Here is a 15,289-nt window from a genome sequence, read left to right as displayed (position 1 = left end):
TTCCATTGTTGGAGGAGTTTGTTTAAAAACAGTAAGGTAGGGGCGGCTAGGTGGCACAGTGGATAAAGCACCGGCCCTGATTCAGGAGTACCTGAGTTCAAATCCGGCCTCAGACACTTGACACTTACTAGCTGTGTGACCCTGGGCAAGTCACTTAACCCCGTTGCCCTTAAAAAAACAAACAAAAAAAAAACCAGTAAGGTATATAAGCATTTAAGCCTCAGAGGGGTATAAAAGTCTGAGACCAGCACTTCTCAGGGTCTTTGGGTCCTAGACCTGAAACCAGCTTTATTGTGAGGCGGGTACCCTCTCTCAATAAACCTATTTTCTACGGCTGTCTGGAGACTTCGCCATTTATTTTTCTTTGTCAGACTTAGAAATTTTTGTGACAAGATGCACAGTGTAAGAAGGTAGGTTCTAGATTCCTTCCTATGTAAGGAATCTTCCTCAACCATGTAATAAGCAAGATCTGTATTTTGGATTTACTCATATATATACACCATTTCCCTCCTCACTGACCCCGAGGCCCGACCCCTATAGAATGTTGCTTCCTCAAGGCAAGGAACTGTTTTCATTTCTGTCTTTGTATCATCAATATCTAGTACATTGCCTGTACAAAATAGGATTGATCAATGTTTATTAAATTGAATTGTTGAATTAGAGCTAAGACTATGTTTTGAATTGGACCTCTCAATGTCCTTAGTACTTTGATGAGAATTTCTAATTGATTTGCTCACTTCTTTTGCAGGGAGAAGAGGTGGAAATGGAGTAAAGTAACTCCAAATACATGAATTCCCATCAATACCAAGGGGTCTTTTGTCTCGTGGCAGTCTATGAACCCCTTCTCAGAATAATGTTTTTAAATCTACAAAATACAAAGGAAACCAATTATATTGAAAAAAATTTCACAAAAACAAATCTGTAGAACCTAGATTAAGAACCTTTGATCCAAGATATATCATTTACACTTTAAAAGTTATATATTTAGGGGACAGCTAGGTGGCGCAATGGATAAAGCACCAGCCCTGGATTCAGGAGTACCTGAGTTCAAATCCGGCCTCAGACACTTAACACTTACTAGCTATTTGACCATCAGCAAGTCACTTAACCCCAATTGCCTCACTAAAAAAAAAAAAATGTCATTTAGGCAGGGACACTTAATCTGGCATAGCCGAACTTTTTTCATTATTTTTTGGGGGTTTTTTGCAGGGCAATAAGGGTGAACTTTTTTTAATATGCTGATAACTATTTAAATAATTGTTTATTATTTTTGTAATCTGATGAATTTCATGCTTTAAAAATATTATCATATGGCATTTGATATATTGATATACCACTAAAAAACTGGAAACTAAGGAGATGACCATTAGTTGGGGAATGACTGGACAAATTATGGAATAAGAATGGAATGGAATACTGTATTATGCTATAAACAAATGACAAAAAAGAGAGTTTTAGAAAACCTGGGAAGACTTATATAAACTGATACCAAAAAAACATGAAATAAATATATCCAGGAGAAAATTCATATAATAATAACAGTGTCAAAACAAAACCAAAAAAACCAAACTTGAGGGCAGCTAGGTGGCACAGTGGATAGAGTGCCAGCCCTGGAGTCAGGAAGACATGAGTTCAAATTTGACCTCAGACACTTACTAGTTGTGTGACCCAGGGCAAGTCACTTAATGCTGTTTGACTCAGTTTCCTCATCTATAAAATGAGCTGGAGAAGGAAATGACCTAAATAGGATCATGAAGAGTCAGACACAACTAATCAACACAACATAAAAAAAAGACAAACTCTGATCAATGCAATGATCAAGCATGATTACAGATAATTGATGGGGACTACTACCTACTATATATAGAGGAGATATACATGTTTTGGACAGGGCCCCAGAGAATTTGTTGTGCTTGAAGAGGTCGTTTTTGTTTTTATTTTTCTTTCTCAATGTAGAGGAGGGGAAGAGGGAAAGAAAGAAAACATTTAACTGAATAAAAAATTTTAATTTTTAAAAATGCCACTTTAAAAATCTAAAAGAGAAGCTATCAAGCAATTAGGGGGAAACTCATAAATAGTATTATTACTAAAAAGGGGCTCAAGTATAATGAATGCAAAGTACTATGCAAACCTTAAAGCATTATATGACTGTAATTATTATTAGGGATACATAAGCTTATTTTCTGATTTTTATAAAAAATGACGATAAAACACATCCCTTAGAAGGTGATGGTCTATGGGCACAAAATAACACATTCAGTAACTGTGCTTAACTTTCATTCCAAGAGTGGGTTAAGTGTGGGTGGTATATTTTTTTAAAAGCATCAATAAGACTATTTTGAAAGATTAAAAAAAGAAAAAAGAAAATCCAAGTAATGAAAAAGATGATTTTCTACCGGATATATCAACTACATTTTAATCTTGCCAGAAAGTAAAAGCACAAACTCATTTACAAGGAATTTACCTGAATTGAGGTGGACTTAAATTTAAAATTTTCAGACAAACTGAACCAAAACGAAAGCAAAGTAAATGAAACCATTTCAAACAAAAGCATTTTCAAAAATAACAGCTAAGTCTTCCACTCCTCTCCCCATAACAATTTGAGTAAGCTAATACTCCTCCAACACTGGATTTTTCTGGAATTGACTCCTAAGACTGGGCTTATCTTCAAATCACTATACCAAAGATTTTGAATCCAATGAATCTGGCTATAAATCAATATCCCAAAATGAATAGTGAATTATAACAATTAATTTTTTTTTGTTCTACAAGTTATTTACCCACTTATGTGCCCCTAAAGACTGGGAAATAACATTCAATCTAAAAGTATTTATTAAACTTAAGTATTTATTATGTGCTAAGTACTGTAGTTTAAATTTTATGCTAGATTAACTCAAAGAGAAATATAAACTACTTATAGAAAATAACATAACATTAACAATATGTATTCCTAATATGCACTCAATCTGAATATTCATATTAAATGCATTTTTTTTTAAATTTCACAATGATTTACTTGCCTGGAGTGTTTTTACAGTAACTCATTCAACAAACACTTATTAAGCAATTACAATGTGACAGGCATTGTATTAGGAATACAAAGACAATTTAAAAAAAACATTCCTTGTGCTCAAGGAGCTGGGGGGGGGGGGTGGCATATGGAAGGCCACAACACATATAAAGATAACATATAAAGCAAAGTTTCTTAAACTGTGGGTGGCAACCCCATATAGGGTCACATAACTAAATGTGGGGTCACAAAAATTTTGGCAGTAAATATTTGATTTGTATTACTATTTTATATACCTATATACCCAGGGTCAGGTAAAAAATTTCTTGATTGAAAAGGGGTCTATAGTGGAAACAGTTTAAGAAGCCCTAATATAAAGTATATAGAAAATGAATACAAAGTAACTGAGGAGGGTACTAATAACTAGGGGAATCAGGAAAGGCCTCCACTAAAATATGTTACTGAAGAGTCTTAAAGGGAGATTCATGTTCTTAGAAACATTCCAAGCATAGGGTATTTTTTCCTTAATTATACCAACCCCAAAAAAGTTGGTAAAGTTAGCATATTTGTCAAAAGTTCACAATCCATCTACTTCTACCAAAATAGCATGTAGGAATAATTGTAGTTCCTTTTCTGTACAGAGGTGGTAGCTTATGGGTGCAGATAAGGCACACACTGTCAAACAGAGCCTTCATTTGTTTCACTCAATTTCATTCTTCTGTTACAAGAGACCATCATATGGAGGAGAATCATTATGAAATCAGAGCTATTTTAAAAAAAGAAAAAAAGACTGGTTTTGAGAGCACTTTTTAACCTATAATTCAGTTTTGATATTGAAGGAAGAATATGGTATAAGAATAGACATACTGTAAAAGAATACATATGTCCCTTAGAGAGGTATAAAATGTTATGGAAGGAAGAGAGAGCCTAGGAAAGGTTTTCACTAATCAGATATGGTAAAACTTGCTGAAGGAAGCCAAATCTTATGTGGGTTTTTTAAAAATGAGCAGGAATTTAAGGAGGTTGGTAGTGAAGAGAGGGGACATCTTAGATAAAGAGGAAAACAAAGTGAGGTGCCCATAAAGCTGGAATGAAGAATGGTCTATATTGGGTAGCACAAGTTGGGTGACTGTAGAAGGCTTTCAAAGCCAGACTTGGAGTCTCAAACTTAGTTGATAAGCAACAGTGAGGCACTGAAGAAAAGAAACAAGCATTTATTAAGTGCCTACTATATGCCAAGCACTGTGCTAAGTACTTGACAAATATTACCTCACTCAGTCCTCACAACAACCCCGAGAGGTAGGCACTATTATTCTCCCCATGTTACTACAAGGCAGATAGACTCCCTCAGGATCACACAGTGATCACACAGATAACACAGTGTTTATTCATGCTCGGGTCTTCTGGACTCAGGGCCCAGCACTCTATCTATCCACTATACCACCCAGCTTCTGCATAAGAATGACATGACCAGATCTATGAAAAAGGAAGATTAGTCTGGCAGTAGCATGAAGGATGTAGTATAGACCAACTGGACCTCTTTTAAGATCACTGAAGCAGTTAAGGAGGAACAGGGTAGTCAGTTTAGTAATTTTTAATCAGAACTTGACTAATTAGGGCTGTGGCAATAAAAATAAAAGAGGTAAAAGATTTACAGAAGAAGCTTCTAACAATTAGATAACACTACTATAAATATGGAATACTGCATATAAGTGGGACCTCCTTAGAAAAATCAGCCAAAGGAGAAGCTAGGTGGCAAAGTGGATAAAGCACCCGCCCTGAATTCAGAAGGACCTGAGTTCAAATCTGACCTAAGACACTTGACACTTACTAGCTGTGTGACCCTAGGCAAGTCACTTAACCCTCACTGCATCGTAAAAAAAAAAAAAGCCAAATCAATAAGACAAATAGGTTTTGGCATAAAGATAAAGCTAGAGGAGGTACTAGTGGGCCATCCAGGTAAATGTGTCCTACCAGATATGTAGGTCTGAAGCTCAATAAATCCATCAACAAGCACCTAGTTTGCAGATAGGCAACATGAAAGTTATCTGCCTACAAGTGATAATTAAGATGGCCAAGCTTGGGGGTGGGAGAAGCAGAGCTAGGGCCTCTATGTGGGGCAGTGAATAAGAGTACCAGACCTGGAGTCAGAAAGACTTCTGAGTTCAAATCCCACCTCAAACATTTACTAGCTGTGTGAACCAGGGCAAGTCACTTACACCAGTTTGCCTCGGTTTCCTCATCTGTAAAATGAGCTGGAGAAGGACATGGCAAAACCACTCCAGTATCTTTGCCAAGAAAACCCCAAATGGGGTCACGAAGAGTCAGACATGACTGAAAACGACTGAACAAATAGCAAAACCGGACACCTTGAAAAACAGAGGTCTTACTTATGGTTGTAGAAACCAATGGAAACAAAGGAGCCCTTAGAGAAGGCAGGAGAACCAGGAGAAGTCTGTCTGAAGCCAGAATGGGAAAGAGCATACAGAAAGGTTCAGGGAAAGAAAGGGGAGGTGGTTCAAAATGCCAAATGCTGGAGAGAGGTCAAGGGCAATGAGAAGTGAGGGGAGGTAAAAAAAAAAAAATTGGATGAAGTGATAAGGAACTCGTTGGCTATATTGGAGAATAGTTCCAGCACCGTGATGGAGAGGGAAGTTAGACTGCAAGGGGTTGAGAAAGGAATGGAGAACCCCAAAGTGTGGGGGGGGGGCGCAACTGCACAGATTGGAAAGTTAAAACTACATGAGCGGAGAGGTTGGTATCCTGTTTTTCGCAGGGCCAGGGCAAAGCTGCCTACACAGTCACGGTCCCATCTGCAAAAGCCGGCTGTGTGAAGGTCCGGCACATCCCGAAACTTTCCACGCGCATCCCCGGACCGTGCTTGAACTTTACTAATGCCGAGGACCCCTCCCGGGGCTAAGACCCACTTAGAAAAGGTCGGCTCCGGTTGGGTGTTTAGATCCCGCAACTGTTAGGGCCCAGAACGCCCGGGGAGCCCGAGAAGACTTGGCAAAGAAGCGGGAGGGGAGACGACCGATCTCCAATCAGCGGGTCTGTCCCGGGGGCAGGGCCCCAGGAAGGGGAGCACACACCCACCCGGCCGCCCCGGGAGCCGGTGTGGACGGCGAGCGCCGGCCGGCTTAGACAAAAGGCACCTTGTTGCTGGCAGAGCAGCTACCTTTCCAAGTTGGGCTGCCCTGGGCTGGGGGGAGGGGTCCCTCCCTCCCCCCCCCCCGTCTCCATCCGCCCCCCGCCCCCGCGGGATACTCACAAGGTGACCGTCCGATTGGGCAGCGTGTCCGGCGGCAGGACGTGCGCCAGGTCCAGGCTGCTGCACACCACCTTCCCCTCCGGGGCCGCGGCTCCGCCCGCAGGGGACTTGCCGGCGCCCTTGGGCCGCCCGTCGTGCTTGCAGCCCGGGGGCAGAGCGGCGGCGCCGGGGCCGCTCTCCCACAGGGCGACCCAGAGCACCCAGCCGAGGAGCAGGCGGCGGCGCCGGCGGCCGGGGAAGCGCCGCTCGCCCGAGGGGCCGCCCGGCCGCTCCATGCTCGGGGCGAGGCGCGGGGAGGCCGCGCGGGGAGTGGGGTTGGACAGAGGGCTGGCCGGGCCGGGCGGACGGGCCTGGCGCGCAGGAGGCAGGACGGGCGGGCGGGGGGAGTCAGCGCCGGGGCTGCCCGCGGGCAGGCGGCAGCGCCCGGATCCTCATGGCGGCGGGGAGCAGACGGAGGCGCGGCGGCGCAGGAGGGCGAGCGCCCCCCATGCTCCTTTGTCCAGGCGACCCGCCGAGCGCGGCCCCTCGGCTCCCCCTCACGGGAGCCCCCGGGTCATGGCCGGCTAGATCACTCGCGGCGCGCCTTTAAATCCCGGCTCGGGGCCGCCTCCGCCACCGTCTCCTCCTCCTCCGGACATGGCCCGGGGACTCGACTACCGCGGCGGCGGCGGCGGCGGCTCCTCCCCGCGACCGCCTTCTTTCCCTCCCCCTCGGGAGGTCCGAGGCTCGGAAAAGGAGGTGGGGGCGGGAGAGCGACGCGGCGGCCTGGGCTGGGGCTGGGCGGGGGGGGGGGGGGGGAAGGAGGGAGGGGCGGCCGACCCCCACCGGTGGGGGAGGGGCAGGGACAAGCTCGGGGAGGGGGCACTCAGCGCGAGGATCCGGGAGTGCACGAGGACTGAGGGGAGGGGGAGGGGACAGGAGAGAAGGAGGAGGAGGGAGGAGAGGGGAAGAGAAGAAGAAAGTTCCAGTCCGAAGTCTGGCGGCCGCGGCGGCTCCCTGTCTCTCCCCTGGCTACCCCTTGGCTCCCTCTGGCTCCCCCTGCTTCCCCCCTGGCTCGGGTTTTCCCTCCTGTTCTGACCCGCCAGACAAAGCAGTCCTGTGTGTGCACTGGGGGAAGGGGAGGGCCGGCGTGTGCGGTGCGGGCAGAGAGCTTGCAAAGTATATAGAGTTAGTTTTGTGAGCCAGCAAGAAGAAATGAGGGGACGTAAAAGAGCGTGGAAAACACACACACACACACACACACACACACACACGAGGGTCTCTCCCTCTAGGCTTTAACGTGGCTTGCTTCTGTGCCAACCGGATCTCATGCCTCTCCTTACTTTGGAGACAGTCCCAGGCTCCTTATCCCAAACTCCACCCCATTGCCAGCTAGGTGCTCCTTTTCCATAAAATCCTGAGGTATCCCTTGGGACCTCCCATAGCCCCCTGCTCCATCTCCCGACCTAGCGGTAAATATTTCAAGACCTTACACGCCAGCGCTGCAACTTTTAGGAAGAACTTTCTCACTAGTCTTGGAACTTCATTCAGATGCCGAGTTACCGATGCATTTGAACTAGGAAGACTGCCTTGAAACCCTCAACCCACAGGCATTTTAAAATTGGTTAGTTGAGCTAGCTCTAGCTCCTTCACCTCAGGGCCTCTTGGAGAATATTGCAGAGAAACCTGATTTATCTAACCACCAAATTTAGATTAGATGTCCTGAATTTCACATGGGGAATTCACTTCCTCCTGTTTTGTAATAACAGCAGCAACAGTAGTTTACAGTAGTATAGTTCAAGTTCACATGTTTTTAAGTTTATAAAGTGTTTTATATGCCTTGGCTAATTTGATCCTCACAAGTAACCCTGTGGGGTAGGTCGTGCAAATAATATCTCATTTATTAATAAGGAAAGAGGTTCAAAGAGATTGTGACTTCACCACAAACACACAACTAGGAGCCAGGATGCCAGTCTAGGTGTTCAGCCTCCAAGTTTTGTACTTATTCATGCCATCCAACAAATATTTATAAAAAATCTACTTAGATGTTAGATAATACCAAAAGTCAGTTGGTCAGTCAAGAAGCCAAGCTCCAAGCACTTTACTAAGCATAGGGGATAGAAAAAGAAAGCCCCTGCCCTCAAGAAATTTCCATTCTAATGTAGGAAGACAGCATATTAAAAGGAGCTGAAAAGGGGAGAGGGAATGGGAAGGTAGAGTGTGAAGTCAGGAAAAGAAAGGATTGCTGGTCTAAACCCTTCCTAAAAATGGAGTTTGCAGGTGAATTAACCAATGGGAGAAGGGAGCCACAGGGGTGAAGGGAGTTGGAAATAATAATAATACACATATGTTCCAGAGACTAAGGTAATCAAAGATGAAAGATGAAAAATGACATAAGTCCTGCTTCAAGACTTTAAAATCTAGGTGAGTAGAGGGCTTCCTCTGGTTAATGCCATTCTGTATGACCATCTATTTTCTTTTCTGATCATATATGTTCTTAATAAGGTATCATCTGCAGTATTCATATACAAATTGGTAATATACTGAAGCCTACTTAGAACTACCGTATCTTTCTGTTGTCCTTGAAGTCACCCACAATTTTAATTCTTTTGAGATTATGTTTCATGATTCACAACTAGATAGCATCCCAAAGAGAATGTTGTGATATTAAAAAGATGGGGGTCTTTTTAGATATTATTTTTAAAGGTTAAACATTGTTTCAGATATGATCAAGCCCAATCTCTTCCTCCTATTCAATTTTGTACCCAGATAATTGATTTTTTTTTTTTTTTGGTAGCAGTTTTGGTGTAATGGATAGACTTGATGTCAAGAAGACCTGGGAATTGATTTCTGCCTCTGACACTAGCGTCACTAGTATGACAAGTTACTTACAATTTCTGTCTGTCAGTGTCCTCCTTCATAAAAAGTAGATAATACATTATACCTTAAATTTGTGAAAAGACATGGACAAGAATTACAGGAGATAAAAGAAAAAGCATAGATTAGATGTTTTTGACACTGATGGACAGAATCTCAGAGCTGGAAGGCAACTCAGAGGTCAACTTACTCAGCCCAAACATGACAAAGAATCTTTACTACAAATAACATGCCTTAAAAGTGCTCACCCAGCCTTCTCTTGAAGACCTTCATGGAGGGGAAGCCATTACCTCCAAAGACAGCACATTCCACTTCTGGATAGCTTAATTTCAGCAAGGTTTTTTTGTTTTGTTTTGTTTTCCCTTCCCCTCTTTAAAACTTCTACCCATTGTTCTTAGTTCTATCTTCTAGGGCCAAGAAAAATTACTCCAGTCACCCTCCTGCAAGACATACTTGAAGACCGCTATCATGTACCCCCCTTACACAATGTCTACACATAGTAATTGCTTAATGAATAAAAAACACCAAATATGGTCTGACCAGGGCAGAGTATAACAGAACTATCACCAACGTAGTAATAGACACTCTTTTCTCTCAATGTACTCTAAGGTGAAGCAGTTCATAGAAGATCAGAGGACTTAAAAGAGTAAACATTAACAGTATTTAAAGGAAAAAAGGATCCAAAAAAGTGGAAATGAGGAAGAAAAGACTTTCAGAAAGGAGAAAGCTACAACTAAGTGGCACCATGGATAGGGCTTTGAATCTGAAGTCAGGAAGACCTGGGTTAAAATCTAGCCTCAGATACTTATTAGGGTGTGACACTGAGCAAATGGCTTAGCCTATGATTGCCTCAGTTTCCTCAATTATAAAAAGAAGGATGGTAAAAGCTGCCTTAGGGGCTAACTAGTACAGTGGATAGAGAGTACTGGGCTTGGAATCAGGAAAACTCTTCTTTCTGAGTTAAAATCCAAACTCAGACACTTACTATGTAACCTTGGGCAAATCCTTTAACACTGTTTGTCCCAGTTCCTCATGTATAAAATGAGCTAAAGATGGCAAACCACTCTAGCTCTATGTTCTATTGTACTTTTTAATTATTTTATCTATTTTGAACTTAAATACAAAAAGGAAAAAAACCATTTTCATGTACACAGCACAACACAAAAATGAAGGAATGAAATTAAAATGAGAAAAGGAATATGAAAGCATGAATTTCCACTTCACACTGTTTACTTAAAAAAAATCTATGTGATAAATACTACACATTTTCAAAACTACCCTGCTTTTCTGTGCTTCCTAATGAGTTTTCATTTGTTCTCTGCTGTATACATTTTTCTCCTTCCCTTCTCACCCAGCACTAGAGAAGGCCATCATTTGACATAGATATTTATATATATATATGTAAAACCATACCACAAATACTTCTGTTTATCAGTTCTTTCTGCTCATTTTACTCTTCATTATCACATCCAAGTTTTTCTGTTTTTCTTATAGCACAATATATATTTTTATTTTAAAAAATATTTCCCAGAGCTAGGATTACAATCAAGAGTCACCTACCCAGCAAAACTTAGTATAATCCTTTGGTGGTAAAAATTAGTATTAAATGCAATAGAAGACTTTCAGATATTCCTCATGAAAAGACCTGAGCTGAATAGAAAATTTGACTTTCAAATACAAGTCTTAAGATAAGCATAAAAAGGTAAACAGATAAGGGAAATCATAAGGGACTTAATAAGATGAAACTGTTTACATTCCTACCTGGAAAGATGATACTTATAACTCATAAGAACTTTCTCATTATTAGAATAGTTAGAATGAGTATATACAGACAGAAGTCACAGGTGTGAGTTGAATTAAGGGGTGAGAAAGAAAAACGCACTGGGAGAAAGGGAAGGGAAGAGGTAGAATGGGGTAAATTATCTCATGTAAAAGAGGCAAGAAAGAGCTTTTACAAGAGAGAAGAAGATGAAGGAAGTGGCAGGGAACTCTTGAACCTTACTCTCATCAGAATTGACTCAAAGAGGGAATGACATAAACAGTTGAATATAAAAATCTATCTTACCCTAAAGGAAAGTAGGAAAGGAAAGTATAAAAGAAGGGGGTTGGGGTGATAGAAGGGAGAGCAGATTAGGGGAGGCAATAGTCAGAAGCAAAATACTTTTGAGGAAGGACAGGGTGAAAGAAAGAGAAAATAGAATAAACATTGGGGAAATAGGATGAAGGGAAATACATTTAGCAGTCATAACTGAGAAAAAAATTTTGAAGCAAGTTTCTCTGATAAAAGCCTCATTTCTCAAATATATCGAGAACGGAGTCAAATTTATAAAAATAAGAGCCATTTTCCAATTGAAAAATGTTAAAAAAAAATGAAGTCAATTTTTAAATGGAGTAATCAAAGCTAACTATAGCCATATTGTAAAAAAGCTCTAAATCACTATTGATTGGAGAATTGCAAATTAAAACAATTATATGGGGCAGCTAGGTGGCATAGTGGATAAAGCACTGCCTTGGATTCAGTAGTACCTGAGTTCAAATCCGGCCTCAGACACTTGACGCTTACTGGCTGTGTGACCCTGGGCAAGTCATTTAACCCCACCCCCACCCCCATAGCCCCATAAAAAAACAAACAAACAAACAAACAAAAACAATTATGAGGTACTGCCTCACACCTATTAGATTGGCTAATAGGACAGAATAGGAAAATGAGAAACGTTGGAGAGAATGTGTGAAAATTGAGACTAATACATTTTTGGTGGAGTTATGAACTGATTCAACCATCATCTAGAGCAATTTAAAACTATGCCCAAAGGGCTATAAAACCATGCATACCCTTTGACCCAGAAATATCACTACTAGGTCTGTATCCCAAAAGAGATTTAAAAAAAAAAAAAAAAAAGGAAAAGGACCTATATGTAAAAAAATATTTATAGCAGTTCTTTTCTGGTGGGAAAGAGTTGGAGATTGAGGAGATGCCCATCAACCAGGGAATGGCTGAACAAGTTTTAGTGTGTGGTTGTGATGGAATACTATTGTGCTATAGGAAATTAGAAGGATGCTCTAGGAATTATGTGGACTGATGCAAAATGAAGTGAGTAAAGCCAGGAGAGCACTGTGCACAAGGATAGCAATGTTGTCAGATGATCAACTGTGAATGACTTAGCTATTCTCAGCGATACAATGATCCAAGACAACTCTGAAGGATTTATGATGAAAAATGCTCATCCTCAGAGAAAGAACTGATAGACTCTGAATATAGGTTAAAGCATGGTTTTTTAAAACTTTCTTAATTTTTCTTGGGCTTTGGGCGGGTCTGTGTTTTCTTTTTGTGTGTGTGTTTTCTTTCATAACATGACTAATATGGAAAGATGTTTTCCATGACTGCGCACATATAAGCAGTATCAAATTGTTTGCTTTCTCAATGAGGTGGGAGGTAATGGAAGAAGGGAAAGGAATTGGAATTCAAAATTTTAAAAAAACAAATGTCAAAATTTTATTTTACATATGAACTGGGGGGAAATAAAATATTAAGTACATATTTTAAATTTTTTTTTACTTATATTTTTATCTCATTCTTGCCCAATTTCTGGTTATGGATTATTTGACACCTTTGTTCAGATCTTTGAGAAAACATGAACGGAAATTGCACATGTTGAGAAGGTAGTAAGGGATTAGAATGAGCATCAGTAGAAAGAATACAAAGGAGAATATGGATCCATCAAATAATTTCGTACTTATCATGCATAAGGCACTATTCTTTAACAGAAGCAAAAAACAACAGTGGCTAATCAAGGTTCACATTTCAAATAACTTGACAAATTTAACACCTCCACAGATGTCCTGTCCTGAGATCTCATCACTCATGAAGGTGACTACATTGTCCAAGACAGTGCCAACAAAATACAAGCTCTGACAGATTCTTAGAAAATAGTGTAGGTCAGCAAGTTTAATAATGTCAATCAGCTCAGTCCCAGAGTCTTCTAATACATTTAAAGTTCCTGTGCCTTTTTGCAATGTAGGCCAAGGTCATCTACTACATTCTGAGCCATCAACAGTCATCTTGACTTTTGTCTTGCCGTTGGTCTTTAATGACTCTAGAGGAAAGAGTGAGTTTGACAACTACATGCAGCTATGCCTCACTTAAATCCAATTCACCACAAGTCAACACATCACTCTTGTGATGTCATTGGTCCTCTTCAAAAATGAAGAACAAATATCAACAATTTTCTTTGCAAACAATCCTTTATAATTATCGTAATCTCCAAAAAATCCTTCAAAATTATCTTTAGCTCTAGTATATGTATTGATGGGAGTCAGGAAACAGAGGGAGGAACCAAAAGAAATTAATTGAGTGAAATTAATGGAATGAGTCAGGATAGCCAGTTGAAGGAAGCAGTTGGGAGTGGGGGGCAGGTCTGGGCTCATGACTGAAATGTGTCGGCATTAAAAGCAAGTAAGACAGTCTCTTCCCTTAAGGAGCTTGCATTCTAATTGGGGAAAGCTATACATAAAAGCTTTTATAAAGAGAAGGTAAGGGAGCAAAGGTATCTGATTGGTGGACGTGAGAGTGAATGGATCACCTGGTTACCAGCAGAATAAAGGAAATGTCTCAACACCAGAGAAAAGGATATAGGGGTAGAAGAGGACTCGACTCAAGAGCCACCTTTTATATGAGACTTTAACTAATTCCCCAACAGCTAGTGCATTCCCCTTCCTTTTAAAAACAAAAATCTTGCATTTTAGGTTCTATATATTTTGGAGACAGAGACACACTCAGGGACAGAAAAAAAGAGAGTTTACCTGTACATCCACATATATACATATTTTATTCCCAGATAGGATATAAGCTCCTTGAGGGCAGGGAATGTTACCTTTTTCCCTTCAAACTCCAAGTGCCTAACTCATTTTAGGAGCTTAATAAATAGTTGATCAATGAACCAAATGCCAACAACTAGTCTTGTGGCATAAAAGTATATAAATACTTTGAATTGTCTATGAAAATGACAGTGTATGTATTGAAATTGTATATTTTCCCAGTTGATATCAGCATTGTCCTTTGATTTTAAATATAACACTACTGACTGCTTATTTTGTATCCTTATGGTCGTAAAAACCCTTAGCTGAATAATGGTCCTTTTGTTATAACATACTTTTCTGAGTACTCAGGGCTTATGTTTACAGAGACTGACACTGTCTGCCTTTTAACCTGTCTGCAGCTTTTTTCTTAGATCAAACTATACCCTCTTTCTGATAGCCTCTTACCATTCTAATTTGTCTGTAGTTGACTTCCCAGTAGATTTAGGCTAGACCACACCATTTGATGTTGGGATTCCTTGACTTAATCCAGTATTCCTTCTGCTCACAGTATTTGTGGTTACCCCACTTCAGCAAATCATCCAGAAACTGCCTGAGAATCTTGTTAACCATCCTCCATATATGCCTAGCTCAACAAAAACCATGGTACATTGTGTTGTTTTAATGCTAATAAACAAACTGCATTCCATATTTCTTGTTAAGAATTCTGTATCCTTATATTAATTATGGCTCATGATTGATGTTGATGAAAATTTTCAAGTCTTTCTTTATTAGCAGTATGAGATTTGACTAAAGTATTAAATCCATTTGATTGTCCACATTAGCCAGGGACATCCAATGTTCAAATTTTGAAAAACAAACAAAAATTATGAACCAATTGACAGCATTAAAAATGAGGATTCAAACTTTAATTTTTCACTAACAGCTCATAACTTTAACTTGAATAAAAATTCAAGCCTCTCACACTGAGAGAAGGCAGCCAAGAGATCCTGAGCCCACATTTCTGTCATACTCTTAGTTCCCCAACTCCTATTGAAGAGGCAGAGATGTGGAAGATGGCTGGTGGGACAGGAAAGGTGTTGAGTCTTTATCTCTCTTGACCCCAGGATGGGACAAGAAGAGATCTGCAGCACAGTGGGTACAGACATTATGGATGTCAAGGTTCATTTGGGGTGGCCACTCAGGCCCCTGCCATGGAATATAAAGAGATGATTTATGTAGTTAGGTGCCAGGGGAGGACTGCAAGGGGAGATTTGGGGTACCCTGATGCAAATCTCTCAGCATCCCACCCTCATTATGACTCTGTGTTTTTTAGAATATGCGTGTTATGGTTAAAC

The 15,289-nt window shown here is 40.9% G+C and overlaps 1 protein-coding gene across 1 annotated transcript in view; it reads right to left on the bottom strand.

Annotated features, from left to right (window-relative positions):
- Positions 1-6,948, bottom strand: part of ADGRA3 (adhesion G protein-coupled receptor A3) — a 132,642-nt gene extending 125,694 nt beyond the window's left edge. The window contains exon 1 of the mRNA XM_043972774.1: positions 6,282-6,948. Coding sequence (XP_043828709.1) covers positions 6,282-6,556 — 275 coding nt within the window. The 5' untranslated portion in view covers positions 6,557-6,948. The remainder of the gene's footprint in view (positions 1-6,281) is intronic.
- Positions 6,949-15,289: the final 8,341 nt, after the last annotated feature.

Source organism: Dromiciops gliroides, chromosome 6 (genome assembly GCF_019393635.1).
Source record: "Dromiciops gliroides isolate mDroGli1 chromosome 6, mDroGli1.pri, whole genome shotgun sequence".
In the NCBI taxonomy this organism is placed as follows: Eukaryota; Metazoa; Chordata; class Mammalia; order Microbiotheria; family Microbiotheriidae; genus Dromiciops; species Dromiciops gliroides.
Note: the sequence above shows the minus strand (reverse complement) of the source record. Positions and strands in the feature narration are given on the sequence as shown.